Source organism: Lepisma saccharinum, chromosome 8 (assembly GCF_977018435.1).
Source record: "Lepisma saccharinum chromosome 8, izLepSacc3.1, whole genome shotgun sequence".
Taxonomy (NCBI): domain Eukaryota; kingdom Metazoa; phylum Arthropoda; class Insecta; order Zygentoma; family Lepismatidae; genus Lepisma; species Lepisma saccharinum.
Genome location: NC_139236.1, coordinates 69,553,947 through 69,580,355, shown reverse-complemented (window position 1 = coordinate 69,580,355; position 26,409 = coordinate 69,553,947). Strand labels below are relative to the sequence as shown.

Genomic DNA, 26,409 nt, shown 5'->3' with positions numbered 1-26,409 from the left:
AGAACATAGTTTAACTAAAAGTACAGTGAAGAAAAGAGTAGGCAGCTCTCATAAGCTTGTAGTTGCCCCAAGAATCCTTACCAGGTCACATATTAGAAAGGAAAGCAGAAAAATCACTTAAACCAAGTCATTCATTTCGTGGAAATACCACAATAACTTCACATTTAAAAAAGTACTGAGGAAAGGAGACATGATTAAAGTTGAAAAGCAGGTTGAAGCAATAGAATTACAGCCATTTTGACCATAAAAACCCAAAACAATTTGTGTATTTACTTTCACATGGTAGGTAGCCATGTTGAAGGCACAGACCCAAGCCTTGATATCAACATTCCTTAAAATTATAACATATTTTTTTAATGATTTTCAGAAGAAATAGTTCAAGAAAACAGAGAATCTTTCAAAAAGCGTATTGCACCAATAACAAAGGAAATCATGGAAGCAGACGCAAACACAAAAGAAGAATTGGAGAAACTATACAAAAGACTTGTTATTTCTGCTATTCTAAGGGCGAGGCTTGGAAACCCCACTGTTGGTCCTGTGATGCGAGAAGCGACGGGTAAGCAGCTTTCATTCACATGAATATGGAAAGTACTTGCCGTGAGTTTGTATTTTAATTCCATCCTGTGTGGTAGCAAAATTATTAGAATATGCATTATGAATTTTTAATGACCCACTTTTATGTTGACAATACATGCTACTCCACTTTCTCAGGACTATGATCGATATAATATGTAGGTGGGATTGAGTCACTTCTCCAGTGAACAGTGAAGTGTGAAAATTTCATTAGTTACTGGCTTTTTAAAAACATTATTCTGAAACTAAATGGAAAAATGCCATGTCTTGAGGAGACACTCCTGTCTGATATAACATTCCAAATCATGTAGCATAAAGGAATGTGGAGCCAGAGGACTCCGATAGACAAATTTCAGGCAAGACACGAGCGTTCTCTCATCAATTTCATCATTCATCTTTTTATCATCACAATAAATCTCGAATAGTGACACTAAATAATTAAAATATGATACCATGTTGTCTTTGTTTCAGCTGCAATGCAGAGTGTATTTCCTATTGCGGAGCTTGGTCAGTTTATCTCCCTTTCGCATAAGGACAAGGAGCAGCAGATTCAGGAGTTGACTGAGATCACTGCAGGGATAAGGCTGTATAACCGAGATGCTAAGAAAGGGGGCGAAGGTATTGAGGATGGTAAGTGATTTCAATTTTTATCCCTTTGTGGGAATATATTTAATTAATCTAGATGGCTTGTGTAATAAATATATCAGGTGTTTTAGAAATAATTGAAGGGGTTACAAAAATTTATTGCAAGTAAAGTATTGAACATAAGTTAATGAAACCAGTCCAGAACGAACGAGGAACTCAAAACAAGTTTTTTTTACACCTACAAATGTTCAGTGTGTGCACCACGGGTGACACGACAGACATCGACACGATAGTCTACTTCTTCCCACTCGCATCAACATGGGCCTGCCAATAGTGTCGATCGCTGCGATGATACACTCCCTTAGGGCTGCAATATCACGTGGCATCAGTGAGACGAATACCTTGTCTTTGATGAAACCCCACAAAAAGAAGTCACACAGTGTAAGATCTGGTGATCTTGGGGATCAAAACATTGCACAAAATACTGTGGGTGATTTGAGTGTCACCTAGTAGCAGGGATACAAACTCTCAGCTGAACAAAACATACACACACAAACTGTTTGAGCTCCTCGTTCGTTCTGGACTAGTTTCATTAATGTAAGTTCAATATTTTACTTGCAATAAATCTGAAACACCACGTATACAATAAATAAGAATTGTTGTGGTATACCAGGTCAGACGTTCACAATATACCACTGAAGCAAACAAGTCCTTTTTCATTTTCACAAATGTGAAAAAGCTTTATAATAATAATACACAGATATACAATAAACACAATTCTTACCTTTATGTTTCAGGAGAAAACATGCTCCCTTCATCAAACACTTATTTTTAGTTTTTTTTAATATGTTACAGTTATAACTGTAACATTATTCAAACTAAACTGCAAAAGAGATAATGCCCTTTTTGTCGAGTTTATTTTTAAGTCCATTTTTTGCACAGATAAGCTAATCGGGACTGAACCTACAGTTTAAAGTAAGATCCAAACCACTATGTGCCCCCAAGTATCAAACCCAGCGTCCCATGGTTTACAAGCCATCAACATTGCCACTATGCCACTGGGGAGGCCCAAAATCAAGTATGTCTACATTTATCCTGGATATCAGTGGGTTTTCTTCACATTGTGAGTATAAACTATTATGCTAAATAAAAATACTGAACATATCAAATGCAGTTTTTGTTATTATACTACTTTTTGTATTTGTTTCTCTGACTACCATTAATTCTTTCATAAGTAGTGCTTTCATTTCATGGATTTTTATATTTGAGTTCATTTTTTTAAATAATACGATTATGATAGTTTTTTTACTTCAAAAAATTATAACGATAGTTCTGTCAAATAGAATAGTCTGTGTTGTTATGTGCTCTTTCAGTGAAAATGAATGAAAGCAAACTACAGATAAGAAAACTTATACCAAACTGTATCAGTGTAACTTAGTATGCTGCTTTGTTTGATAAATTATATGCATCATGGTAAAAATTCGTATTTGAGTCAGTTCTAACTATTTTCTCCCCATGCTTCCCACAGTACCTGCCATGTTAAGCAATGCAATTGAAGCTACCAGGCAATCTCTGCATACGATTTTGGGGAAAACTTTGATGAAAGCATATTTACTGACAGCCATTCTGGAGAAATACTGCCTGCAGGATGTTGAAACAATGCCATCAGGAGAGGATCTCAACTATATGAAGGAGTATCTTGTACTGTCTAGGCAGCATGAAGTATTTGTTAGGTAGTATTTCTAAACTTAATTCTCTTAACTGCTCATTATGTTTCTGATCAGTGGTACATTAAAATCAATAAAATATTTCCATGTGTGTTATCTATCCTGCACAAGGAATTGATTTAATTGTTGTTTTAAGTCTATGCACAGATAGGCTAATAGAGACTGGGCCTACAGTTTAAAGTGGGATCCGAACCAATATACAATGTGCCTCCACCAGGTATTGAACCTGAGATCCCTTGATTACAAGGTGATGACATTACCACTAAGCCATCGGGGAGGCCCCATAAGAAATTGGATCCATATAATTCACATGGTAGATGCTTTGATGGCCAATAATGAGTGGAGGACTTGCAATCTCTATCACCAAAAGTTCTGAAATTGAATCCTTGCCTGAATATGGTGTTCTTTGTGTGCGTGTGTGTCATCATTTTGATTAGTCAAAAGTGGCAGAAAAAAAGGGTAAAGTGCTCCCCTGTGCTTAGCACCACGCCATGAAGGCATATAGGGGGTGTGGGGGAAGCGGCGGCTCAAGGGGTAGAGCCACCGTGCCATGGCACTACCCTCAGAAAATATTCATACGTCGCCAAGTAAAGTTAAATGAATACATTGATAGTTTACAGAGAAGGAGATTTGAATCTTACAATCGGTCAAGCTGACGTGACGACCGCCCCAACCTTCTCACTGCATCGCCAGCTGTTTCGTTCGTACCCTCGCGTCCGTGCCACGGAAGAGCTGGCCTAATCATGGACCTAACCAAGTTGACACACGTGCAGAGGGTTGAAGAAGTCTCAGCGAGGAACATTTCCACCATGAGCCGAGAACAAAGTGGCAGGGGATGGGGTTAGCCCATAAGAAACCATGCCAGTCTTAGCCTGGCCTGGCGAGGGAACTTTCGCAGTGTTGACACGACACAGTTGCCACCTTCAGAAAAAAGTTGCTAAATACGACTGGTTTGTAAGACCCATTGGAGAAGTAATTTCTGCCTACTTTTGGAGAAACGAACCTAATAGTTTTCCAAAGTTAAATGAACATTTTTGATAATAGATAGATGCACCAAGAGGGCCATCCAGACTTTTTTAAAAATATCCTGTGATGATGCGAGTTTCCTTTGGCATTTCAACAATTTCTTTTCATAACAAAGATATTTTCGACATCCAGTTAGAGTACGTGTGCATGGGGGAGGAGAAGGTGAGTGGATTTGTTTTTCCTTTCCTCTTGTAATTGTTATATTTATTTTCCTGTAGTTTACGGTTATTACAAGCATAAGAAAAACAGTTTTTTCCTTTGTGACGTTTCAGGAGAACACACGCTCCTTTCATCAGACATTTATTTTCATTTTGACTAAAGATACAGTTATAACAATGGTTAGTAATTTTTAAAACAAAAAGAATCTGTTATATAATGGATGTTGTCAATGTTACATTGTTGTAATATAGCAACTTAACTGTGAAAAAAACAGTCTATTTTATTTTTATTTTAGATTTTTTAAAATTATGAATCCCAAATATCATCAGGTAATTCAAATTCATCATTGTTTTCACAAAGTCTCTTGATGTTTTCTGTTACATTAAATTTTAAAGATGGTGGCTTACTCCATTTGTGAAAAAGAAAACTCCACACTGGATCTATGTTACCATTTTCATTATTTAATTTATTCCAGTGTTCTTCTGCAATGAATGAGGCTTCCCAGACATTCAACTCTGTGTTTCCCGTTAATCTTTTTAAAACCCTTCTCTTTTTAATCAAATGCTTCTCTTCGATGATATGAGTTGACAAACCTGTTCTTGGGTTTAGATTTATAATGTCCAAATCGTGTTCGTGCCATCTTATTGCCATTTTCCTTGCCGTTTGTCCCACATAATCTTTCGAACATGAACAACTTATATTATATATTCCTGTGGTTTCCACATCTGGTAGCGAGTTTCTCATTTTGAATTCATTAAATGTACATTCCAAACTTCTTGGTGATTTAAAAACAATTTTGAAATTAAAACTTCTAAAAATTTTTGCAATTTTATGTGAGAATCCCTTGTGGAATGGAATGCACACAAATTTCTTTTCAACAGATTTTTCATCTTTGTCTGTATTTCTCTTTTCCTTTAGTTTTCTTGCGACTTGTTTTTTGATTTGGTTTATTCTGTTAGTGTGAAAGCCATTTTCTTTTGCTATATTAAAGAGCCTTTCTTCTTCATTTTTGATATCCTCATTATTAGAACATAGTCTTTGTGCTCTCAGGAAAAAATTTAAAAATATGTTATCCATTATTATACGCGAATGTTCTGATTTGGCATGGATGTATTTTTCCCCCGCTAATTTTTTTCTATGGACTGATGTTTGAATTGTTGAGTCAGTTGTCTTAATTTGCAGATCAAGGAAAGAAATTACATTGTTATTCATGGGTTCGCAAGTGAATTTTATGCGACGATGTGATTCATTTAACAATTTAAATACGTCCATGATGGTGTTCTCATTTTTAGCAATAATTAGCACATCATCTACATATCTGATGTATAGTTTGATATCCGCACCTATCGCATTAACAATTGGAGATTCTATGTAATGAAGGAAAATGCTGGAGATGATTCCGGATACTGGGTTTCCCATTGATAGACCATTACTTTGCTGATAGATTTTGCCATCAAATATAAAGTAATTGTAATTTGCACATACAGTAAACCATCGAACCATTTCCCATGATTCTACTGGGTTAACCTTCATCTCAATAAGCCATCTGTGTAATGCATCTGTGGCACCTTCTATTGGGACACTAGGATATAAATTTTCAACATCAAAACTTGCAATACGATACTCACTATTCCAAACAATATTTTTTAGTTTCTGTTTCACTTCATATGCATTTTTAACACTGAATGGTGTTTGTTGTTTAATTAGAGCAAGTCTTTCAACTAAATATTTGGATAGTTTGTATGCAGGATGTGTGAAAGTTGCAATGATGGGTCGTATTGGAGTTCCCGGTTTGTGAGTTTTTGGTAGTCCAAAGGCAATCAGCAGGGTTGAATTTTTGACAATGAGTTTTTTCTTCATTTCTCTTGGTATCGTGATACTGCTTTCAATTACTTTCTTTACCTCATTTATTATTTTAGTTATAGGGTTTCGAGAGGTTTCTGTGAAATTGTTTAATTTGAAACATTCTTCCATTTTTTCTTTATAGTCCTTAATTCGGATAAGGACAGGTTTATTTTCCTTGTCCGATTTTATTAAGAAAATGTCGTTTTCTTTCAACCAGATCTTGAAACCATGAACTTTTTTTCCCAACCTTATATGCTCTTTCTCCCGTTCTGTGTATTTTGGACCTCTGTTAGTTCTTCTGTTGTATTCAAAACTTAAAAGTTCATCAAGAGCATCATGTGTGAGACTTCGTAATTTTCTTTTTTCCTCCTCATCATCTAAGAAATTCAGTGCTTTCTCTATTGAAATCACGAAATCTTCCTTGTGTATATAAGCACTACCAACTGAAAATTTCATTCCGAATTGAAAAATTTCTATATACTCATCAGGTACCTCAATATCCGTAAGATTTATAAATAATCTGTTGTATATAAATCTTACGGATATTGAGGTACCTGATGAGTATATAGAAATTTTTCAATTCGGAATGAAATTTTCAGTTGGTAGTGCTTATATACACAAGGAAGATTTCGTGATTTCAATAGAGAAATCACTGAATTTCTTAGATGATGAGGAGGAAAAAAGAAAATTACGAAGTCTCACACATGATGCTCTTGATGAACGTTTAAGTTTTGAATACAACAGAAGAACTAACAGAGGTCTAAAATACACAGAACGGGAGAAAGAGCATATAAGGTTGGGAAAAAAAGTTCATGGTTTCAAGATCTGGTTGAAAGAAAACGACATTTTCTTAATAAAATCGGACAAGGAAAATAAACCTGTCCTTATCCGAATTAAGGACTATAAAGAAAAAATGGAAGAATGTTTCAAATTAAACAATTTCACAGAAACCTCTCGAAACCCTATAACTAAAATAATAAATGAGGTAAAGAAAGTAATTGAAAGCAGTATCACGATACCAAGAGAAATGAAGAAAAAACTCATTGTCAAAAATTCAACCCTGCCGATTGCCTTTGGACTACCAAAAACTCACAAACCGGGAACTCCAATACGACCCATCATTGCAACTTTCACACATCCTGCATACAAACTATCCAAATATTTAGTTGAAAGACTTGCTCTAATTAAACAACAAACACCATTCAGTGTTAAAAATGCATATGAAGTGAAACAGAAACTAAAAAATATTGTTTGGAATAGTGAGTATCGTATTGCAAGTTTTGATGTTGAAAATTTATATCCTAGTGTCCCAATAGAAGGTGCCACAGATGCATTACACAGATGGCTTATTGAGATGAAGGTTAACCCAGTAGAATCATGGGAAATGGTTCGATGGTTTACTGTATGTGCAAATTACAATTACTTTATATTTGATGGCAAAATCTATCAGCAAAGTAATGGTCTATCAATGGGAAACCCAGTAGCCGGAATCATCTCCAGCATTTTCCTTCATTACATAGAATCTCCAATTGTTAATGCGATAGGTGCGGACATCAAACTCTACATCATATATGTAGATGATGTGCTAATTATTGCTAAAAATGATAACACCATCATGGACGTATTTAAATTGTTAAATGAATCACATCGTCGCATAAAATTCACTTGCGAACCCATGAATAACAATGTAATTTCTTTCCTTGATCTGCAAATTAAGACAACTGACTCAACAATTCAAACATCAGTCCATAGGAAAAAATTAGCGGGGGAAAAATACATCCATGCCAATACAGAACATTCGCGTATAACAATGGATAACATATTTTTAATTTTTTTCCTGAGAGCACAAAGACTATGTTCTAATAATGAGGGTATCAAAAATGAAGAAGAAAGGCATTTAATATAGCAAAAGAAAATGGCATTCACACTAACAGAATAAACCAAATCAAAAAACAAGTCGCAAGAAAACTAAAGGAAACGAGAAATACAGACAAAGATGAAAAATCTGTTGAAAAGAAATTTGTGTGCATTCCATTCCACAAGGGATTCTCACATAAAATTGCAAAAATTTTTAGAAGTTTTAATTTCAAAATTGTTTTTAAATCACCAAGAAGTTTGGAATGTACATTTAATGAATTCAAAATGAGGAACTCGCTACCAGATGTGGAAACCACAGGAATATATAATATAAGTTGTTCATGTTCGAAAGATTATGTGGGACAAACGGCAAGGAAAATTGCAATAAGATGGCACGAACACGATTTGGACATTATAAATCTAAACCCAAGAACAGGTTTGTCAACTCATATCATCGAAGAGAAGCATTTGATTAAAAAGAGAAGGGTTTTAAAAAGATTAACGGGAAACACAGAGTTGAATGTCTGGGAAGCCTCATTCATTGCAGAAGAACACTGGAATAAATTAAATAATGAAAATGGTAACATAGATCCAGTGTGGAGTTTTCTTTTTCACAAATGGAGTAAGCCACCATCTTTAAAATTTAATGTAACAGAAAACATCAAGAGACTTTGTGAAAACAATGATGAATTTGAATTACCTGATGATATTTGGGATTCATAATTTTAAAAAATCTAAAATAAAAATAAAATAGACTGTTTTTTTTTTTCACAGTTAAGTTGCTATATTACAACAATGTAACATTGACAACATCCATTATATAACAGATTCTTTTTGTTTTAAAAATTACTAACCATTGTTATAACTGTATCTTTAGTCAAAATGAAAATAAATGTCTGATGAAAGGAGCGTGTGTTCTCCTGAAACGTCACAAAGGAAAAAACTGTTTTTCTTATGCTTGTAATAACCGTAAACTACAGGAAAATAATTTTATCATGCAAGCAATGCGTACATACAAGAAAAACTATTGTTATATTTTTAGGGAAGTTTCCTGTAGTGTATAAAGATAGGTTAGTGAGTGAAGATGAATCGGATTAGTACGTTATTACTTAAACACATGTTGTTTTCCACGTTACCAAACGAGGACAAACATCTTGGCTAGTGGCGCAACCTCAAGGAGGGGGCGAGGGGCATTGCGGAGGTTTTTTTTTCTATTTACTTGATCACGTTGGCACTACCCATCATAGTTGCTGCCGGCCGCCACTGTGTGGGGGTAACGCCCCAGCTGATGTCCAACATTCCATTTTTTATTTGTTTAATATTATAGCTATTTTCAATTTTGAAGCCTATGAACAACTCTTTGGGGGGACAGAGCCTGCTAAGCAGCTCTTTCATGAAATGATGCATGGTTGCCACATTTCATCACATTGCTGCTGTTATCTGATTGTGCATTAAAACTGCAATAAAATCATATCTATGCACTTTACACAAATAAGAGGAGTAAAAATAAAAAAAGGTGTGACACTTCTGGTTGCTCAGAACATCAAACACTGAGGCATTAAGGATGGTTATTTGCTAATCTAAGATAATGACAAACTGAAAAGAAAATTGCAATCATTAAAAGTAAGCAATGTCTTGAACAAAATTATGCATGGGAATATCATTATTAGATAACTACAGTTGAAATATGTACAACATCAAATAAAAATTTATCTTGAGTTGTATGAAATTCAGCAATGCTGTTGAGCAAATACATACCATATTTATTTCATATATGTATCCAGCTTTTTTCTTTAGATTAAAAATTTGAACAACGCCAAGGTGATATGGTGTGACAAATGATTAGCAATTTACTGTAAAATGTTTGTTACCATGTACAAGGCAAGAATACACCTCAGCTCTCTACATTGAAATTTGTGTTTCAGGAAGCTGCTCTCTGCTGTTGAGTTGTGCAATGAAGAGTATTCAAGAATTCATGAACATTTCCAGACAAGACTCAAACAAATTAATGAGACAGTTCTATACAGAACAGCTATTCCTACAATACAGGTTTATGTGAGTAATTTCTCTGCTTTGGTACTATTTCCTGTTTTTGTAACAAGCATAAATTCTAACCATATGTTATGGGCCTGAGCTGTAGCCTGGTCAATGTTTTTTGGTTAACATACAGCTTCGACGGGCTTGTGTGTGCTGCTTTTGTTAACATGCAGTTTTGACGGGCTTGTGTGTGCTGCTTTTGTTAACATGCAGCTTCGACAGGCTTGTGTGTGCTGCTTTTGTTAACATGCAGCTTCGACAGGCTTGTGTGTGCTGCTTTTGTCAACATGCAGCTTCAACAGGCTTGTGTGTGCTGCTTTTGTTAACATGCAGCTTCGACGGACTTGCGTGTGCTGCTTTGCAGAACAGTTTTACACTTTCATCAATCTATTGAAAAACTGTGTGGCTCAAGCAGAAATCAAGCTGGGTACCAGAGCTCTACCATTGAGCCAAAGCAACCTCTAGCCTCCTGATAATATAGAATCCATGTTCACTGAAAATTCCCATCGATAAGGAATGGCAAAGACCCATGTTTGATCCCTGGTTGAGTCACGATTTTCTCATTTACATTTACGAAAGCCTTTTCTTTTACATTTTTTTTAAATATTTGCAAGCATTGTGGTATGGTACGGTTATACACATTGCAAACATAGGTGTATGGAATATTGTATAGTGAACATCATTGCTTTTATTGTACATCTTGCAGCCTCAATTCATTGACTTATCACAGTCCTGGTTCAGAATGCAGGATGAGATTGTTCTGCTGAGCAACATCAACCACTTGGCATGGAATCTTCAAACCCACATGCAGGTGAGTGATCTTCATGTTTCCATCTTAGGTTTTCTTTATCATCAAATAATTTCATTCCACCAAATTGTTTCCATTTTGAATAGTTTCTGAGAAGTTGTGTCCATTGGCTTTGATTATTGATTAGAATGTTGTAATGGTTTCAGATATATTATCACATTAAAAATTTAATAATTGTTGATTTTTTATTGAATCCAATGGACAGCATTGCATAGTGCGATACTAACTTCTGGTAGATCTTTAACTTCACATTGGAACCTTCAATATCGATAGATCATTTTTGATCGATGGTTACCTTATGGCCAGACACACATCCCAATCGATTTATTTTACTTCACATTTCTGCCAATTTTGACTAATTATGAAGATGAGGATAAGTGATGATATGATAAAATTGATGAAGGGGCACTCAAAAGAACACTCATGTCACATCCCGGAATCAAACCCGGGACCCCTGGTGTTGTAGTATGCTGTGATAACCACTCCACCTTGGGGTTGGCACATCCTAATCAAGTTTTTTATGTTGCATCGAGCTACTATTTGCTATGGCTATCAGTCCACAAATTTTTGTCTTTATAGCTCTGCTAGTCTTGAGATACCAGTAGTTGACATGGACTGACAGACAAATCGACATGGCCATCATCACATGAGAGTACATTCTTTTTTACCTTAACACGCTAAAACCTGGCCAGTCTGTAGTTGGGTATCATATGAATACATGTGTAGGAGATATTCATATTCTAACTTGACTGGAAGCATCTTGTTAAGACTTGAAACTTGTGTACATCTTGAAAGCATTTTTTTTTCTTCCCAGCAAGCTGATGATATGGACAAGACCCTCATTGAAGAATTACTTGAGGACACGGAAGTGTTATCTGATGCAAGGAGACTGGAAGAAACAACTGGGATTATAATTGATCAACTTGACATTGAAGATGGTGAGGTTATAGACCCAGCCAACATCAAAGACTTTGAACATCTTTCACTTCAGGTTAGATAGTATTTCAAATGAAGCATTACGCTGAGTAAGCAATTTTTGGGAGTATTTTTTTATGCAAGGAGGGTGATAGCTATTTTTGCAAGATCTTGAGAATATTGCAGTTTATACATTTCTACAAATGGATGAAAGGAATGTGATTGAGTTTCTGTAGCAGAACAAATAGATAATGCACAAAAGAAGAATATAGGCAGGTCTTTATTCAACATGCATTTTGGCTTCGTGGGTTAAACCCTAGCCATTATCAAAATTATAAGAATAGGTAAAAAAGTAAAGTGCTCCCCTGTGCTTTTGCACCATGCCATTAAGGCGTATAGGGGATGTGGAGTTAGGGCCCCTAAGAAGAGGTAGTAAGCATAAAAAGTACAATGAAAAATAATACAAAAAGCATCAAAAAAGTAATTAGTATGAATCAAGTACATAAGTCAATTTATTTTTACAATTTAGTAAAACTAAAGAAATTTCCACATATTTATAATCATTTATTAATGATTGGGTCCCGGGTTCGAATCCTGGTCGGGCTTGGTTGTTTGTGAATGTCCATTCATCAATTTCATCATTTCATCACTCATCCCCATCTTCGCAAATTAGCCAAGAGGCACAAAACGCGAAGTAAAATAAACTAAATCAATCAATCAATCAATCAATTAAGTCTCTGACTATTATAAATGCAAGTTTTGTCTGGCAACTTTAAGATCGTATTTATTGCAGGAGTTATGTCTAATTGAGATATTTCCAGAACATATCTTACAGTAGTATGCCCAGATTTTTTTGTACAGGGGAGGGGGGTGTGACCATAACAACCCCCTACCACCATACTGGGAATACCACTTGAATCTTACCAGATAGGTATTTTCTACGAAAAATGGAAGGTCTCCCCCTCTTGCATTCATTGTAATATACAAGATCGTCCAAGAGTGTGGAGACAACCGAATAAAAGTTGAATGACATAGTGTTCCACAAAACTAACACTGCAGGTTTGTAATGGGGGTGGGAGGAAAATGTTATGGGCATATGACGATGATGGCCGCCATCTTAAATTCAACTTCAAAATGTTAAATGAGAGTGGGGTGATATGATATATCAAATCAGGCTAGAATCTCCCGAGAAATGCAGTAGTGAAGGTTATTTCAACGTATCTCTAACCAGTACAAAGTTATGAATGAATTATTGTACCAATTTGGTCCTTTTCGAGGTGTCAAGATAAAAGCATTAAAATGGCTCTAATGCATCGGTAGCGCATCAAGATCATACTGACGTCTAGGGAGAGAAGTTCGCATGCCATTACACATGATTTTAATCACGGATAATCCCGAAGGGTTGAATTTTGTGACTGGTTGTTTCCAACAATAGTGTGATGCTTCCACTGGAATGAAAATCCTTCACAGTGATGAGGCTAATTTTTATGTTCATAAGAAAGTTAATTAACAGAATATTTGATGCGTTCATAAGAATAATTCAAAAATGATAAAATTCTGAACTTCAGTAATAGTTATTATGGAAATATAATTATAATATGAATTATACCTATTGGTACCTTTGTTTTAAAGCCAACATCCCAATTTGCCATTGTCACTAATTACTATCTTCCAGTTTATATTCATGTAATTACAAATCCTATTGCCATTAACAAGCTGTAAATGTATTAATAGTCCTACCAACTTATCTGTAAATGTTGTAACTACACTTCAGTTACAATACTCTGATGAAATCTGATTGAAAAACTTGGCTTTACATGGGACAGACACAAAATACACATTTTTTTCCTATTTATTTCAGTATCTTGGTTTCTGCGCTTGGGCTCTTGCAAGAGGAGAAGGGGTTCTACTTCCAGCAAATCCAAACATGGGCGTGGTTCAGTGGAAAGACACTTACTATGTCTTTTCTTCACCAGAAGCAGCCAAGGAATTCTCCAGAGACATTGACTGGTAACGATGAAATATAATACTTTTCTCCCAGCATTTAGGTCATTAATGTCTGGCCTCATTGTTATTATTCTTAAGAGGAATATTACATGTAGGAATTTCAGTGAAAAATGAAGGCTTGACCAGGACTTGAACCCGGATGCCTGGCATGCCATGTTATTGCTCTACTAACTGAGCTACCGAGTCAGCCCTGGTTTTACCTGATTTTTCACTGTCGCTGGTTAACCTGTGTGGAATTGTCTGTCAGGGCTACTGCAATGGGATCTGTTGCCTTTGAAACACTGTTGAAGTCACGGGTGTTCAACATTTGAAGGAGAAAAAAGCTTTTTGAATGACAGAATGGGTAAGAAAATAGTGCATAGTGTACCTATGCTTGAAAAAAATAGGTTAATAAAATTATTGAACCATGTTCATACCCATAATGATGCATATATACCTATGCTTCAAAAGAAGAGCACCCAGAAAGTTTTTAGGGGAGGGGGAGGGGGTTATTCACATGAATGTCATTGTACATTACATGGTGTGCTTCGACAATCATTTTTGACCACATAAGACATGTTGCTGTGGGATAGGTTCCAGTAAATTATTTTTAAACATAGGTGTATATGTGTATGGGCTAAATATTTCCAACCACCATAGGGGATGCAGACTTATTATTTACAGGAACATGCAATTTAATTAAATAAACAATATATACTTATTTTAGAAAATGCATATTCCACATGTTAATTATCTTTCTTTCTATTTTTATTTTACATTGGTTTCTACTTAACAGGTTAATCTGTGAAATGAATGCTAATAAATAAAATCACACATAATGACACACCCAAGCCATACACAGTTGAAACCCGGGACTTCTGGCTTTGTAGTGCATTGCACTGACTACCCTTCCAAACATCTTCATATCCCATTATATCTTCTCTCATTTTGCACTTTATGTTGAAAGATAAGGAATATTATTTTAATCTGATATACAAAACAGTTTGTTTCTATGCAAAGACATGTTCCAAGTAGCCTTATGAATGTCATAGTTTTTCTTGTATGTACGTATTGCTTGCATGATAAAATTATTTTCCTGTAGTTTACGGTTATTACAAGCATAAGAAAAACAGTTTTTTCCTTTGTGACGTTTCAGGAGAACACACGCTCCTTTCATCAGACATTTATTTTCATTTTGACTAAAGATACAGTTATAACAATGGTTAGTAATTTTTAAACAAAAAGAATCTGTTATATAATGGATGTTGTCAATGTTACATTGTTGTAATATAGCAACTTAACTGTGAAAAAAAAACAAAAAAAAAACAGTCTATTTTATTTTTATTTTAGATTTTTTAAAATTATGAATCCCAAATATCATCAGGTAATTCAAATTCATCATTGTTTTCACAAAGTCTCTTGATGTTTTCTGTTACATTAAATTTTAAAGATGGTGGCTTACTCCATTTGTGAAAAAGAAAACTCCACACTGGATCTATGTTACCATTTTCATTATTTAATTTATTCCAGTGTTCTTCTGCAATGAATGAGGCTTCCCAGACATTCAACTCTGTGTTTCCCGTTAATCTTTTTAAAACCCTTCTGTTTTTAATCAAATGCTTCTCTTCGATGATATGAGTTGACAAACCTGTTCTTGGGTTTAGATTTATAATGTCCAAATCGTGTTCGTGCCATCTTATTGCCATTTTCCTTGCCGTTTGTCCCACATAATCTTTCGAACATGAACAACTTATATTATATATTCCTGTGGTTTCCACATCTGGTAGCGAGTTCCTCATTTTGAATTCATTAAATGTACATTCCATACACAGTTAAGTTGCTATATTACAACAATGTAACATTGACAACATCCATTATATAACAGATTCTTTTTGTTTAAAAATTACTAACCATTGTTATAACTGTATCTTTAGTCAAAATGAAAATAAATGTCTGATGAAAGGAGCGTGTGTTCTCCTGAAACGTCACAAAGGAAAAAACTGTTTTTCTTATGCTTGTAATAACCGTAAACTACAGGAAAATAACTTATGAATGTCAACCAGCATAGCTTTACCTTCTTTGTTCTACACATAGAAAACACTAAAATCATTACTCTGGATACTGCCACATTCATAGTTGGATGGTGTAAGTGTACCTTAATTTTGATGGTATATTAAGTTACTTACGTGGGTAATTTTTATTGTAGCAACAACATGAAGGCCATTGATGCCATAAGGAAGACCCCAGCAATGATTTCATTCCTTGAGATGGAGAACGAACTTTCCAAAATTACACAGCAGGGACTGTAAGTAATTTTGGATTACAAGGTGATATTTATTACTAGATGACTGCCATTGCAGGGTTGCTACGGATTTTTTATTATGAACATCCCCGACATTTCCAGGTTTTCCAGTCCAAGAATGATTTTTTTTAGACATGTTTATCATCATGATTTTTGCTTTTGAACTTTGTGTTTTTCAATTAAATATATAATCAGTTAATTATATTATGAATATTCACTTTCACAACTTTTTTTTTTTAGCAAGTTTCATTCTACACACAAGAACTCATGAAAATTTGAAGAGCAAAATGTAAAATTACAATCGGCATCAAATGCATTGGATGCTACAATCACGTGCATCTAGCCTTCAGACTAAGGTATAAGAGGTACATTATTTCACCATAACAAATCTCCAAAATATAAAAGTTCATAAACCATACACATTTTTTTATTTTCTGGTTGATTTATAGTGTTTTAAAAAATGCTGCTTTTTTGCTTTTATTTATAAGTACATAGCATCTGGAGAATTTTTTCTTGTATATAGGAATTATATAGGAAATGCCAACAAGACTAAGATAACCTCATCTTCACCAACCTTCCCGATAATTATGATCATATTGTCAATGTATTTTAGTTATCAATCAGATATCTGGACTGCAAGATTTACTTGATATTCTTTCTAACAACTAATATTATAAAAGTGAAAATTTATTACAGAAATTCAAAGGAAATAATTTTGCACAAGACTGAGAATCATAAGAATGAATGAAACAAGTTTCTAAACTGAATCTTTTTTGGGAGTGGAATTACAAGGAGTGAATCCAGAAGTGGAAGTAAACTGCTTGATCATTTTGCAACTTTTTCTCTTGCAGACTCCGAAATGCACATAAATTCCAGACAATCTGCAAAATTCCGTGACAATTCCCTGTTTCCAAACGCATAGCAACCGTGCATTCGCTTTACCTTTGGCCAATGCCAGGGCAACTGTTTTTGAATTTTCCTCTTTCCGAAAATTGCTGATATTCAAAATCTGAAAAAAAATTACATGTGCTTGGAATGCTTAGAGCTTTCGTGTTAATCTTCATTTGGTTTGCTTTCACTGTTTAGATATTTTGTGGCTATGTATTCCTATTAAACTATTGATAATATGTAGACAACAGTGAAAACAAACCAATGAAGATTGACATGATTGCTCTAGAAGGAATTCTAAGCATATGTATCTTTTTTAAGATTTTAACATATCATACTGGCTTTTCGAAAGGAAAGGAAAATTCAAGAACATCTGCCCTGGCATCGGCCAAAGGTCCAGCCGAGGCTGAAAATTTTGAACTTTAACTATGTAGAAACAGAACATACAAAGTATACATTTATATTCTTAAAAATAACAAAATGGCAGAATTTTGTACATAATTACAGGTTATTAGCATGCAGTGTTAATTGAATATTATCCATTGTCTAGTACTTCTACTTCTTTCTGCCTAACACTACATTTCAAGAGAGTACCTTTTACTCACCTACAGGTGAACAATTTCTTTTTGCTGATGGTAGGGATCGCCTGAGCTAGATCAATCCAATCTTCACCTTCCTTGCCAGCTTCTTTGTGGTTCATATAAACATTGTCCTTTCATCCATGTCTCTCTCACCAGGTTTCCAAACACGAATCCTGTAAACTCTCTTTATGACCATTTCCCTCCACCCTTCTCAAACCCAGGTCTCTCACATAGTATTATTTTCCTGTAGTTTACGGTTATTACAAGCATAAGAAAACAGTTTTTCTTTGTGACGTTTCAGGAGAACACACGCTCCTTTCATCAGACATTTTTTTTCATTTTGACTAAAGATACAGTTATAACTAGGGCTAGGATTTTGATGAAATTGCATCTTTTTTCTGGTGAATAAGAAACCCAAATCTTTTAATATTTATATGTTTCATGTCGTGCTGAAGGTTTTAAGCACTATTTGTTGGGGCATTTTTTTGCATTTTTTGCCATTATGGGTTGTATAAGTCATTTTTTGGCATTTTAAGTCATTTTTTGGTCATTTTTTTTATTTTCTTAGTTTTCCAGAGCACTTGTACGCTGCGAGTGCATGGGCAGCATTAACGTGAAAGGATTAAGATGAATAAATATCCTATTTTTTCATATCTTCCCTAGACAATTTAAAATATATGAAACCGCAGCTACCTTCCATCCGTCTCAGAAGAAAATAAACAACACGAATATAACGATTTCCTTACAATGAAATTCAATTGTTAGAAGTTCAAAACAGCTTGCAATTTTGCCCCAGGAGAAGAAAGTCGTTGCCCTGCCTAATCTTATCTTCTAATCTGCTCAGACCAATTGTTGTGTTCCTTGAAAGTGAATGGATGGAACGTGTGATCTGGCCATTGTCGAAGTTCCTGTTTATTGCGAGAATTTACTTTGGTACAGTGTTCAGTAGAGCAGGTTTTCGAAGCATTGGACAAGATGCCAAAAACCAAGCAAAGTACACAGTACAAATTAAAACAGTTTGTGTCCCAGTATGGTGAAAATACGTTCAGTACGGACGGATCAGTATTATTCTGTCAGCTTTGTGGTGTAAGAGTTGCTGCGGAAAAGAAATTCACGGTGGAGCAAAATGTCAACCGCGAAAAACACAAGGCAGCTCTGAAGCAAATTCAAGATCAGAAGAGAACGGTGCAATTGTTAATGGGTGAGTGTTCCTCCAAATCCTCTGTTATTTCGGAAGAACTGTGCTACGCTTTTATTTCTGCTGACATTCCTCTAAGTAAACTAAATAATCCTAAACTTCGAGCATTTTTGGAAAAACATACTGGGAAATCGATACCAGATTCTTCCACGCTAAGGAAAAATTATGTCAAGAAATGCTACAACCAAACAATGGATCAAATTCGGCAGAAAATTCATGGTAAAAAAATATGGGTGTCTATTGACGAAAGTACCGACTCACTCGGACGGTACATTGCAAATGTAGTGATTGGTACAATGCAGGAATCCGAGTCTACTCAAGTGTTTCTAATAAATTGTGAATATCTAGAAAAAGTGAATTATTCAACGATCAGCAAAGTTTTCAATAACGCGATGCAGTTATTGTGACCCGACGGCATTCAATATGACAAGGTGTTGCTTTTCGTAACAGATGCGGCACCGTACATGGTTAAAGCAGGGAATTCTCTGAAAGCTCTGTACTCGAAAATGGTACATGTAACATGTCTTGCACATGCGTGTCACCGTATTGCTGAAGAACTGCGAAGTCACTTTCCTGATGTAGACCAACTGATTGCAAACATTAAGAAGATTTTCCTCAAGTCCCCATCACGAGTGTTAGCTTTTAGGTCTCATGCACCTGATGTGCCTTTGCCACCAGCTCCTATTCTTACTAGATGGGGTTCATGGTTAGAGGCTTGTGGTTACTATTGTGAAAATTATAAAGTTGTGAAAGAAGTTGTAACCTCGTTTGACAGCAGTGAAGCATTGTGTATAAGACAAGCACAGGAACTCTTGGCTGATCCCGAAATGGAGGGAAAATTATGCTATATAAAGTCCAACTTTGGCTTCCTACCTTCTGCCATAACTTCACTCGAGACATCTGGAGCTACATTGGTTGATCAAGTTAATGTCCTTAACAAAGTTCAGGATAATTTGGAAGCAGTTCCAGGTACTGTTGGAATACAAGTGAGAGAAAAGATGCAGAAAGTGCTAGGGAAAAATGCAGGATACACAATAATATGTTCTATTCGTGACGTATTGTGTGGGAAAACGTTTTCATTGCCAGACTCTGAAACCGAATTAGAACCAAGTGACATTGTATGTTTTAAATATGCCCCTATTACCTCTGTTGATGTTGAAAGGAGCTTTTCTATGTATAAAAGTGTGCTAGCTGACAATCGTCATTCATTTCTTTTTGAAAATTTACAGAAAATATTCGTTACACACTGCAACTCAAAACTGAACAGTAACCTCTCATAATTTGTCAAAAGTTGCATACTAGAGTTGCTGTAATTTGAAGTGCAAATAAAATTTTACTTTGGAATTTTTAACGGTTTTTAGGTCATTTTTAAAGTCATTTTTTGGCAATTTTTAGGTCATAAATGCATTTTTAAGGGCATTTTTTTACGAATTTTTAGGTCATCAAAATCCTAGCCCTAGTTATAACAATGGTTAGTAATTTTTTAAACAAAAAGAATCCGTTATATAATGGATGTTGTCAATGTTACATTGTTGTAATATAGCAACTTAACTGTGAAAAAAGCCGTCTGTTTTATTTTTATTTCAGATTTTTTTTAAAAATGATGAATCCCAAATATCATCAGGTAATTCAAATTCATCATTGTTTTCACAAAGTCTCTTGATGTTTTCTGTTACATTAAATTTTAAAGATGGTGGCTTACTCCATTTGTGAAAAAGAAAACTCCATACTGGATCTATGTTACCATTTTCATTATTTAATTTATTCCAGTGTTCTTCTGCAATGAACGAAGCTTCCCAGACATTCAACTCTGTGTTTCCCATTAATCTTTTTAAAACCCTTCTCTTTTTAATCAAATGCTTCTCTTCGATGATATGAGTTCTTGGGTTTAGATTTATAATGTCCAAATCGTGTTCGTGCCATCTTATTGCCATTTTCCTTGCTGTTTGTCCCACATAATCCTTTGAACATGAACAATTTATATTATATATTCCTGTGGTTTCCACATCTGGTAGAGAGTTCCTCATTTTGAATTCATTAAATGTACATTCCAAACTTCTTGGTGATTTAAAAACAATTTTGAAATTAAAACTTCTAAAAATTTTTGCAAATTTATGTGAGAATCCCTTGTGGAATGGAATGCACACAAATTTCTTTTCAACAGATTTTTTATCTTTGTCTGTATTTCTCTTTTCCTTTAGTTTTCTTGCGACTTGTTTTTTTATTTGGTTTATTCTGTTAGTGTGAAAGCCATTTTCTTTTGCTATATTAAATGCCTTTCTTCTTCATTTTTGATACCCTCATTATTAGAACATAGTCTTTGTGCTCTCAGGAAAAAAATTAAAAATATGTTATCCATTGTTATACGCGAATGTTCTGTATTGGCATGGATGTATTTTTCCCCCGCTAATTTTTTCCTATGGACTGATGTTTGAATTGTTGAGTCAGTTGTCTTAATTTGCAGATCAAGGAAAGAAATTACATTGTTATTCATGGGTTCGCAAGTGAATTTTATGCGACGATGTGATTCATTTAACAATTTAAATACGTCCATGATGGTGTTATCATTTTTAGCAATAATTAGCACATCATCTACATATCTGATGTAGAGTTTGATGTCCGCACCTATCGCATTAACAATTGGAGATTCTATGTAATGAAGGAAAATGCTGGAGATGATTCCGGCTACTGGGTTTCCCATTGATAGACCATTACTTTGCTGATAGATTTTGCCATCAAATATAAAGTAATTGTAATTTGCACATACAGTAAACCATCGAACCATTTCCCATGATTCTACTGGGTTAACCTTCATCTCAACAAGCCATCTGTGTAATGCATCTGTGGCATCTTATATTGGGACACTAGGATATAAATTTTCAACATCAAAACTTGCAATACGATACTCACTATTCCAAACAATATTTTTTAGTTTCTGTTTCACTTCATATGCATTTTTAACACTGAATGATGTTTGTTGTTTAATTATAGCCAGTCTTTCAACTAAATATTTGGATAGTTTGTATGCAGGATGTGTGAAAATTGCAATGATGGGTCGTATTGGAGTTCCTGGTTTGTGAGTTTTTGGTAGTCCAAAGGCAATCGGCAGGGTTGAATTTTTGACAATGAGTTTTTTCTTCATTTCTCTTGGTATCGTGATACTGCTTTCAATTACTTTCTTTACCTCATTTATTATTTCAGTTATAGGGTTTCGAGAGGTTTCTGTGAAGTTGTTTACTTTGAAACGTTCTTCCATTTTTTCTTTATAGTCCTTAATTTGGATAAAGACAGGTTTATTTTCCTTGTCCGATTATATTAAGAAAATGTCGTTTTCTTTCAACCAGATCTTGAAACCATGAACTTATTTCCCCAACCTTATATGCTCTTTCTCCCGTTCTGTGTATTTTGAACCTCTGTTATTTCTTCTGTTGTATTCAAAACTTAACCATTCATCAAGAGCATCATGTGTGAGACTTCGTAATTTTCTCTTTTCCTCCTCATCATCTAAGAAATTCAGTGCTTTCTCTATTGAAATCATAAAATCTTCCTTGTGTATATAAGCACAACCAACTGAAAATTTCATTCCAAATTGAAAAATTTCTATATACTCATCAGGTACCTCAATATCCGTAAGATTTATAAATAATCTGTTGTCAATGTTCTTAGTTTCTATTTTACCAGTGACATTAACTGCTTCCCTTCTTTCATTGTTGTTGTATATTAGTCAGATGCCCTAATGACAGCTGCTGTGGCTGGTTCAGATTACAGTACTTACAGGTTATTGTGATGAATCCTCTTCAAAGTAGTCCCCTTCTGATTGAACACACTGATTAACAGTGTTTCCACTTTTGGAAGCATTCCTGGAAGTCCTCCTTCTTGAGGGTGTTAAGACACATTGCCATATTAGCCTGGATCTCTTCAACTGACTCAAACTGCTTCCCCTTGAGCAGCAATTTCAATTTTGGAAATAGGTAGTCTGCTGGGGCTAGATCTGGAGAATAGGGAGGTTGGGGAACTTGACTGTCTGCCCCTGAGGGGCATATTCCTGGTGCACAATACTGGTACTATTGAGAATAAAAAAGCAAGCAAGCATTGGCATTTTCTTCACGCACAGCAAACCTGGACTTTTTCTGGGTCAAACCCATGACTTGTCACCTGTAATGACTTCATTTAACAACTCCAGATCATTTTTGGCCCAATTACTTAAAATTCCTGACACAATTCAAAGTGATGTTGCTTCTGCTCCTCCATCAACAATTTGGGGATGAATTTTGAATACTGGTACTATTGAGAAAAAGAAAAGCAAGCAAGCATTGGCATTTTCTTCACGCACAGCAAACCTGGACTTTTTCACTGTGAACATTGGGCTTTAGTTTCTGGGTCAAACCCATGACTTGTCACCCGTAATGACTTCATTTAACAACTCCAGATCATTTTTGGCCCAATTACTTAAAATTCCTGACACAATTCAAAGTGATGTTGCTTCTGCTCCTCCATCAACAATTTGGGGATGAATTTTGAACACACACAACGCATGTTTAATTTTTTGGTTAAAATTAACTGAACTGTATAGAAACATTGAGTTCACTGGCCACCTCTCTGACCGTAAGTGGACGATCAGAATGTACTAAGTCAAGAATGCTGGAAATGTTATCATCAGAATTTGAAGTGGAAGGGCGACCGGACTGAGGATCATCTTCGACTGTTATCGGCCATCTTTAATTTTACTATACCAGTTAAAAACACTTGCCCTACATGCAAGTTATTTTCAACAGTTCATAGGTCTCCGAAGTTGATTTTCAAGCAAAATATTACGCACACACACATTGTTCAGTTTTTCATCCATTTTTCTGCACATACAAAAATCTGCTGACAACACTACACACGTCCTCACTCAACAGGCTGTAGCTCGCATCTGAACAAAGATAGAGCCGTGACCTTTTCAGGATCCTTCAAGGATAAAACAAGCTTTCTTTTCCTCACACATAACCCCCACAAAAACTAACCAGTTAACAGTGGCTGGTCCTGTCTAATAATTTTTCAATCACACCATGTATATGTATATATATAACTGGGCAAAACAACATTCCACTAATAACAGTTGGGCTGAAAAGTTCGTAGGCTGACTCATAGATGGCGTTACTAGAATTAAATCCATGTGATTTTTACTTAGTACTAACCTTCAAAAGATACGTGTATAAATTTCACAGCTGCCGGATAATTAGTTCGTGAGATATAGCATTGTGAGTGAAGCAGCTTTTGTTATTGTAAAAAAATGGATAAAAAAGAATTTCGTGTGTTAATAAAGCATTGCTTTTTGGCGAAAAAAAATACTATTGAAGCCAAGGCTTGGCTTGATAAACATTATTCGGACTCTGCACCAGGAAAATCAACCGTTGAGAAGTGGTTTGCTAAATTTAAACGAGGCGAAATGAGCATCGAAGACGATGCACGCAGTGGACGCCCCAAAGAGGCTGTTACCGACGAAAACATCAAAAAAGTCCACAAAATAATTTTAAATGATCGTAAAGTGAAGTTGATCGAGATAGCTGAGACTTTAAAAATATCAAAGGAACGTGTTGGACATATTGTGCATGAATATTTGAACATGCGAAAGCTGTGTGCAAAATGGGTGCCGCACGTGCTCACAATCGATCAAAAGCAACAACGTTTTGATGATTCGGAGCAATGTTTAGCGATATTCAACCGTAATAAAATTGCTTCCCCATCCACCATATTCTCCAGATCTGGCCCCCAGTGACTTTTTCCTGTTTGCATACCTTAAAAGAATGCTTGCTGGAAAGAAATTTAGCACTGATGAAGAGGTAATCGCCGAAACTGAGGCCTATTTTGAGGCTAAAGAGAAATCGTACTATAAAAATGGCATCGAAAAATTGTATGACCGCTATAATCGTTGTATCGCCCTCGAAGGCAACTATATTGAATAATAAAATCAAATTTTGTCAAAAAAATATTTTACTATGTTAGCCTACGAACTTTTCAGCCCAACTGTTACTTGTCTGAAATATGTTTTCACAGCTCTTTCTATTTAACAAATATTATTTAAAATGTCACGTAGTTTTAAAAACTGAATTCCACGCAACTTTCTTACATAGCTTTAATTGTCTAGTCTGGGTAAACAGTATCTAGATTGTGTGTAAACAAGTTATGTTCTCATATTGTAGTTGATGCTTATATGCTCACTCCTTACAGTGTTTGGAGCAAGAAGCAAGATGTCATTATAAAGCAGGATTGCGAGGTGCAAACAGAACTTCATCCCATTCCTTCATACATTGAGAAAGACTACACGTGGAATGAGTGGGAGCTACGGAGAAGAGCACTTCACTTGGTACATAAATATCTTTTATATTTTGATTTTGTTATGTACTTAGAGAATGATGCCATGGATGTGATAAGTATGAAGATCTGGTACTTCCAAATTATCCTTAAAATCCCTCAGAAATTCAAACACATGTAGCAAGGAGGAAGCATATTATTATTAAGCAATGTATTAGCGCCCTTTTTAAAAAAACAACAAAAGAAGTGAGCCACTACTTAACAAGCAAACTCTCTTCATTAATGCTTGGTTTTTCCAGACTGGCAGATACTTTGTCTAGTTGGAAGGCATATGAGACCTGGGCTTAAGTTCTGGGGTGGGTGATCCATGGTCAAAATTTTCCCAGCCTTGTCCCTGCATAAAGTGGCTCTGGGAGTCAACCAGCATCAAATAAATGAGTGCCTGGTGGGGGTAAAGGTAGTCACGTCACCTCCAAAACTGGCCGAGGTAGAGATAGACAATGGCATACCTCCATGCTCCCACCTGTGCCTTTATGGCATGGTGCAGTGTGTATGTACTTTTTCTACCTATTTATGCACGTTTTGGCTACATAAGATTCCGGGACTTACAATGTTTGGTGTGATGAGATGTCTCTCTTGTGATGAATTGTCACACCACCAGGTCCATAGCCAGAATTTTATTTTGTTTCTCAGTGCATTACAACTTATTATACAAAATGTTTAATCCTGGTAAGGAAGTAAAATTAATTAACACTATTTAAATTAGATAATTGTAGAATTTGGGGGGGGGGGGTGCTTCAGCCTCTTAGCCATCCCCCTGACTACGTGCCTGCTCACCACTTATTACTCGGTGCCATATACCATTGTCACTTCCATGTGAAAGCTTCCCAAGCACTAAATAATATTGAAAATTTGCTTCTCTTTGTAGGCTGACATTTGTTCGCGACGAACCCACAGCATGCAGACATTAAAAAGCCACTTCCGGCAAGAAGTCCACACACAGGTCTATCTACCTAAATTGCAGAGGACTCAAACCAAAGCGGATGGATATTCTAATGTACCAAAGCCAGCCAATTACATATTTGGTCTTCGTGGCCGTAAAGATAACAAACAACATGTGATAAATCTCACACGTCCATTTGATGAGTAACAACTCTGCTGCTTTTATGAAAATTGACCCATTTCAGAAAGAGAAAGAAACGTTTTATTACTGTACTGAGCACCATTTTGTTATGGGCCTTTTCTACGTGTCAGTATTTTCTATAGTGAAACTGTTATTGTTAGATTTTGTAAATTATTATTGTTTTTTCCAGGAAAGGGTTCCTTTACAACCCACTGTACAAAAGGAAAATTATTTACAAGTTGTCCTATTATTTATATTGTCTTGTTAAATGTATTTGTTAATGTTTTATGTTAATATATTTCATGTTGTGAAGTAAAAATGAAAAGGTATTGCAGCATTAGGCCAGTAAAATAATGGCTGCTGTAAATAATTTCTGTACAAGAATTACTTCCGAAAATCCTACAATTTTGGAGCACTCCCATTACACTGAAGTATTTAGGTTAGGATTTGTAAATATAATGGACAAAAAAGAATATCAACAATACATGTTGGGTAAACAATG

The 26,409-nt window shown here is 35.3% G+C and overlaps 1 protein-coding gene across 2 annotated transcripts in view; it reads left to right on the top strand.

The window, feature by feature from the left end:
- LOC145991101 (cilia- and flagella-associated protein 206) overlaps window positions 1–26,409 on the top strand; it is a 33,428-nt gene extending 7,019 nt beyond the window's left edge. For both annotated transcript variants that reach the window (XM_083126839.1, XM_083126838.1), the window contains exons 4-13: window positions 368–556; window positions 1,045–1,203; window positions 2,687–2,891; window positions 9,698–9,827; window positions 10,516–10,620; window positions 11,432–11,608; window positions 13,394–13,542; window positions 15,725–15,823; window positions 24,701–24,836; window positions 25,713–26,409. In XM_083126839.1, coding sequence (XP_082982965.1) covers window positions 368–556; window positions 1,045–1,203; window positions 2,687–2,891; window positions 9,698–9,827; window positions 10,516–10,620; window positions 11,432–11,608; window positions 13,394–13,542; window positions 15,725–15,823; window positions 24,701–24,836; window positions 25,713–25,934 — 1,571 coding nt within the window. In that variant the 3' untranslated portion in view covers window positions 25,935–26,409. The remainder of the gene's footprint in view (window positions 1–367; window positions 557–1,044; window positions 1,204–2,686; window positions 2,892–9,697; window positions 9,828–10,515; window positions 10,621–11,431; window positions 11,609–13,393; window positions 13,543–15,724; window positions 15,824–24,700; window positions 24,837–25,712) is intronic.